Source organism: Octodon degus, unplaced genomic scaffold (genome assembly GCF_000260255.1).
Source record: "Octodon degus isolate 3935 unplaced genomic scaffold, OctDeg1.0 scaffold00061, whole genome shotgun sequence".
Classification (NCBI taxonomy): Eukaryota; Metazoa; Chordata; class Mammalia; order Rodentia; family Octodontidae; genus Octodon; species Octodon degus.
Window position 1 is genome coordinate 7,808,833 of NW_004524637.1, and position 6,141 is coordinate 7,814,973.

The window sequence follows — 6,141 nt, forward strand, 5'->3', positions numbered from 1 at the left end:
TACAGTTACAGTTCGGCTAAGAAAATAAAATCTCGGTTGTGTCCTCCTCTGGGTCTCTCATTTTCAGCGTCCACAGAAAAGGGGAAACCTCTCGTTTACCTACAAGGGTCGCCTTTGTCCGGCCTCCAGGTGCGCACTCCCCAGGGAGCCCCGAACGCTCGGGTCCCCGACGCTGCACACCAGGGCCCTGGCGCAGCCGTGGGCCGGGACTCGAGCCAGGAGGCCCGAGTCGCGACGAAGCCCGGGATCCCCGGGGTCCAGGTCCCCTCAGCAGCAGCCCGCGCGCGCAGTAGGGGCTCTCGGGAGCCCCGCCCTCCGGCCGCGCCGTGAGGGTCGGGACTACAACTCCCGTCGGGCCCCGCGAGTCTGCGCCCCGCCCCCGCCCCGCCCCCTCCTCGAACGGGCGGGAGGAGCCGAGCGCGGCCGGGGAACGCGCGCAGAGTCGGTCTGCGCAGCGAGGATGGGTGTCCGCGTGTTCGTCGCCTCGTCCTCGGGCTCGGTGGCGGTGAGTGGGGCAGGGTCCCGCGGCCGTGCCCTGCGGGGCGGCGTCGTGCAGGGCGGGGTCCACTCCCGGCAGGTGGTCGGAGCGACCTGTCACGCCGGGCCCGCGGCGAACCGGCCGAGGAGGATGTCGGGTCGGGGTCCCGCGGCGCGGTGGGGAGAAGGAGCCGGCGCCCGGCTGCTGGCGCGAGGCTGGGGGACCCGGCCGCTGCCGGGCGTCGGGGCGCCCCGGTCCGGAGCCTTCGGTCCGCTGGTCCGTGCCGGAGCCGGGGCTGGGGCTGCCGGCTCTGCCGCCTGGCCCCACTGAACAAGTTCAGGTGCGGTCGGTCCGCGCTCCGCCCTGCTTCCCGGCCACCCGAACATTTATTCCTCTCCCTGCCTGAGCGCCGAGCTCCGCACCCCGGGTGTGTCTTGTTCCGAGGGATGTTTGTGGAGTCACTTTTTTTTGCTTAAGGCACTGTAAATATTTTACGTCTATATGCAAATGCGTGCCCCGTGGTGTGCTAAATTGCATCTTAGGAACCTAGGAGTCCTGACCTCTATTTTTAGCCCTTCTGTTTGGTGGATATTGAATGTTTTAGGAAGTTGGTGTTTTGTTTTGTTTTGTTTTAAAGTAAGTTGAATAGGCAGAAATGTTAGGTTTTAAAGAAAAAATCAGTAGTGTATTTGACAGCCCACTGTGAGACCCTGGTAGCTTAGGGTTATTGTAACTTGGGTTTCCTTAACCAAGAGAGAAACTATTTCAAGCAACTTCCTGATGTGTAATGAGGTGCCTGCCGTATTGACTGTTTGGAGTTGGTCTGTCCAATTAATTGACTGCCCAGTTAGCTCAGCGAGATGGTCCCACGGTGGGTGGGGTGGGGTGCAGGATGGAGTAAAACATTGTTTGAAAATCCTTCCACCCAAGGCTCCCCCCTCGTCCCCCACACTGTAACAATAGGTGGGAACTTCCAGCTCACCTTTATACGCAGCCATGTTCTCCTCCTCAAACTCCTGGCCAGTTCCTGGTGTTTTTGTAATATGGGATTGCTTAGTCATACCTGTCTTGCGTGGGTCTCCCCAGTGAGCTTTCGCTTGGTGTGTTCAGAGACCTGTCATGTGTCATGGATAGATGTATTGAGGTGCACCTCCTTATAGGAATGCTGTAAGGCTTTTGATTGCACCCTGAACTTGCCTCGTAAACAGGTTTTCCACTAGCATTTTAACGGTTGCAGGAGGGATGCTTTATAGTTGTAAGCCTAAGCGACATGGGCAAGTCGAATCCAGCAAGTCTGGCTCTTGGCTTGTCCTCTCGGTAGGGCAAAATGCCTGCACTGCACCTTTTTAATTTTTAAACTTAGTGCAGTGTTTTTCACTTAGAACTAAAATTGAGAGACTGAACTTTAAGGGTGGATGCTGGTGAGCGACCTAAGTTTAGATTAGTTGTTCATCTCTGCCTGAGTTTTTCGCCTGCAAAAGGAAAGAGTTTGGTGAGTTGCTCTGAAGTGTGCCATAGCTTTAAAATGTTTGTCAGTTCTGAAAACATTTTGTGGAGTTCCTTTTGTTTGAACAGAGTGCTTGTTAGCCTCAAAGTGAATTATTCTTTTTACTGAGCATTTTACTGTGCTTTCTCAGGCCCCTCACTGCAGCATCTGGTAGCGTGTGTTCTCTTGTGGTTTCATGTCAGCAGGAAAGTACTCAGTTACCATCCATTCACAGCCCTCCTCAACACTAATTACCTATTTCTGCAGTTTATTCAGGTCTCAGACAATCCTCGTTCATTGAGTCTTAAGTGCACTATTACCCCTGCAGCCGTACACAGTTTTCCAGTAATACCAAAATCATTTTTGATGATGTAACATTATGTTCATATGAAAGAATAATGATTTCTGGGGTTGGAGGTGTAACTCAATGTCAGAGTACTCACTAGCATGTCTGAGGCCCTGGGTTCAATCCCCAATGCTGCCAAAAAAGAAAAAAAGATTTCTTCTAACTAGTGAAGATGGTTAGATCATCTCTCCAGTTGGAGAGCCTAATGAGACTGACAGCAGTAAGCAGGGTCAAGCTTTCTTGCGAAGCTGTTTTCCCTCCAGCAGTGATGGGATAACTCTTGGCCGAGTTTTACTCAGTACCCAGCCTTGGCCAGCAAGTGCATGGAAGTCAGTGTGGTATCAGGAGAAATTTAGTAAGCCACAAGGGTGGAATGTGACTAGAGTTGGACTTAGTCCCAGAGATTTCCCAAAGATGTTGTGGTCTAGTCAGCAACACATTTAGCTTCCCCTGCCACCCCCCTGAATGGGGGATCGAACTCAGGCCCTTGCACTTGCCAGGCAAGTGCTTATTCTACTGAGCCATATCCCTGGCCCCCTAGCAACATATTTAAACAAATTACTTCTTTTTTCCCCCCTTATAGTATTGGGGGTTAAACCCAGTACCTTCTCACTGAACTATACCCCCAACTTCTTTTACTTTTAATTTTGAGACAGTGTCTCTTTAAGTTACTGAGTTGCTCAGATTGGATCCAAATTTGTGATTCTCCTATCTCAGTCTTGTAGAGGGCTGGGATTCCAGGGGTTTGCCACTTCACCCAGCTCATTTAAGGAAATTATTTAAAGGAAATGGCCCTCCCTTGTTCTGATTTCCCTGAACTCTGAGCTTCAGCAACTTGAATAACTGACCTAAAGGGGTGATTGACCTTTCATCCTCCCTAGTGCTAGGTGAAGTCTACCTTTATTAGGAAAAAAGGTGATGTTGCGGTAAGACATAGACAACAGAAAATCAGATTTCTAGTGCAGCTGATAACACTACTCTCATTGATGGTACAGTGAAGGGGCTTGTTATTTTTAAGAGAATAGTACATGCATAGAAATGTCATTTGAAAATTTAATTTATTCTGATTTAATTTGTTGCCCAAAGGGGAGATCTTGGTAACTTTGTCCTGGAAATATGTTAATATGACTTTTAATTTTAAAATGCAAATCACTTAGTTGTTTCATTCATTTATTCACTCGGCAGTATCCTTGAAGAGTGTGCACTGTATGCTGCACTATCGTTGGTCTTGTGGGAACCGGTAGAGAAGAGAGACTAGTCTCTGTTCTTAAGGAATTCCTAGCCCAGGTGTGGAGACAAGCTAGGCAGAGCTCGCATGGTAGCATACAGCCCAAGGATGCATACCTTTTTCAGGAATGTTCTTACCAAAGATAGAGCTGATATAGGTGGCAGAGGGAGGCACTGCAGGATGTCAGATGAGGAGGAAATATGCTAGAGATCATAAAATATGCATGCCGGAGCTTTGGGCAGACCTGGGGATAGGAACTCAGCTGGATTCGGAGTGGGCGAGCGGTCCTAGTGCATCTTGCTCAGGTGGGATGAGGAGAAGGCTGGGGTAGGCGCAGGCTACAGAGGACTGCGTGGCTCTCTGAAGTCCTCAAGGAAGCCCTTGATAACAGACCTCACAGTGCTCCGCATCACCAGTAACGCATGTTCTGTGTCTGGAGCTTGCTTGCTGCCTGGAGTCTTGCATCCGTCAGGAAATGCGAGCTGGTCTTGCCAGGAGGATCCTGTAGGGCCATCCCTTTGACACTGGAAGAATCTTTACCTTCCTACTTGCCTTGACTAAAATTTCACAAAGGACAAATAATGTTTTACCCTTTATTACAGTTCCTAGGCTCAGAGTTGTATGGGAAGCTAAGGTATTTTCTAGTGAATCCCAACCAATTTTATAGAGAAGGAAATTCGAGGTCGGAGCTGAGATGTAATTGAAGCCAGAAGGAGTCCATCATCTATGATCTCCTCATGAAGGAGTCCGTCGATCTATACGTTGGTTAATGCACTGATTTGTGTAACCATCAAGGGCTGGCGATTAAGTGCTGAGCTTTTTGGTGATAGTAGGCAATAGATGTCACGGAGGCGAGGGACAGACTTAGACCCTGCCCAGTGGCCCAAATCACCATTACCTCCTCTAATCTCGGTGTGACCTTCCAGATGAGGAGGCTGAGGAGAACTGACCTGATGGAGATCATGCTCATTGGCTGAGGGCCAGGAGTCAGACCCTGGTGGAGAGCTGGCTCCACAGACCCCAGAGCAGTTCTCCTGGAACATGCAGTTGTCATGGACATGCAGTTCTTGCCAGCTTAGGAGAACGAGGGTGGCAGGCATGGTTGCTAGCCTCCAGTGAGTAGGGCCTGCCCAGGGCATGCTGGACTCAGCACAAGGGGTGCAGAAGTGTTGACCACGTTGGGGAGGAAGGCTGGGAGGAAGGAATAGGCAGGAGTCCATGGGCAGCAGTCCACGGGAAGGGGTCCATGGAGAGGGATGTGTTCTAAAGGTAGGAAAGGGGAAGGCATTCCTTCCCTTGGGCTGCCCTGGACAAGGCAGCAAACCCCGTGGTGCTTAATTAAGTCATTAACCTGTGGTCTTGTCATCAAGGTATATAATTGTGGGTCTATCAGACCCATGTTTATTCTTCAGAGTATTTCTGTTGATGAATTACTAATTATAATTTTATGAGTTTTATTAAATAATGAATACCTAACAGGAAAAAAATCACAGAAGTATTGTTTTTAATATTTGTTGTTTATAAAAAAGCATATAAATGTTCAATATTAACTGGTTTTTGGTGTACAAAGTATAAAAAATATCAGAAGTAAGTTTCTATGTGAAATATTATGAAAATACCAATAGCACACAACAAAAAATATCTTTACTTCTATTATCACGCGTAAGGCAGTCTGCACACATGACAACTGCATGTTCCATGCACACATCTATCCCTAAGGTGGTCTGCACACGTGACAGCTGCGTGTTCCATGCCCACGTCCATCCCTAAGGTGGTCTGCACACGTGACAGCTGCATGTTCCATGCCCACATCCATCCCTAAGGCAGTCTGCACACATGACAACTGTGTGTTTCATGCACGTGTCTTATTTACATTGACAGCACATGTGCTTAGCTTTCCTTCCCTATGTGGCAGTCTTGTCACCTCCCTTCCTGTTTTGTTGGGCTCTTCCTACTATATTGTACAACATGCACTTACTTAGCAGGGAAATAAGACGTCAGTAAAAAAAATATCAAGTAGGGAAGGAGTGCTTAGAGTAGACATCACCATTTTCACCTGAGCTCTTTATATTCTTGCAAAAATCTAAAAGATAACATCAAAAATAAAAATCTACGTGAACTACGATGCAAACAAACAAAAGTCTACCACAGAAATAAGCTTGGCTTCAGCTGTCACACCCAGTGCGCTCTTCTCACGGGACCACTGCATGTTCCACGCACAAGTACCACACTGATGGCATTGTGTTTTGTTTCACTGTACTTTCTTACAGGGCACAGTTATGACTTTTTTGTTGTTTTCCAGTGTGGTAGTAGGTCTTTTTTTTTTTTTTTTTTTAGTACAGGGCCTATAGGGTCTCACCACACAGATCGGACTCGCAGTGATCCTCCTGTTTTCAGCCTCCCAAGCGCTGCGACTGCAGGCGCGTGCCACCACGCCCAGTCTAGTAGTAGTAGGTCTTTGTGATACTGCCCAGCCTGCTCACCTGTCAGCTCGCCAAGGTGCTTCACAACTTTTTACATAGTTCCTTGGGCAGAAACATTTTGTTTTTCTTCTGCTGTAAATGATTTCTTAGCTCCTGTCCCAATCCTTCAAGAAAATTTCT

General features: G+C 48.6%; 1 protein-coding gene across 3 annotated transcripts in view; it reads left to right on the forward strand.

The window, feature by feature from the left end:
• Nucleotides 1-415: 415 nt before the first annotated feature.
• The window catches only part of Sh3bgrl2 (SH3 domain binding glutamate rich protein like 2), a 121,350-nt gene continuing 115,624 nt past the window's right edge, over nt 416-6,141 (forward strand). For all 3 annotated transcript variants that reach the window (XM_023718727.1, XM_023718726.1, XM_023718728.1), the window contains exon 1: nt 416-505. In XM_023718727.1, the coding sequence (XP_023574495.1) occupies nt 461-505 (45 nt within the window). In that variant the 5' untranslated portion in view covers nt 416-460. The remainder of the gene's footprint in view (nt 506-6,141) is intronic.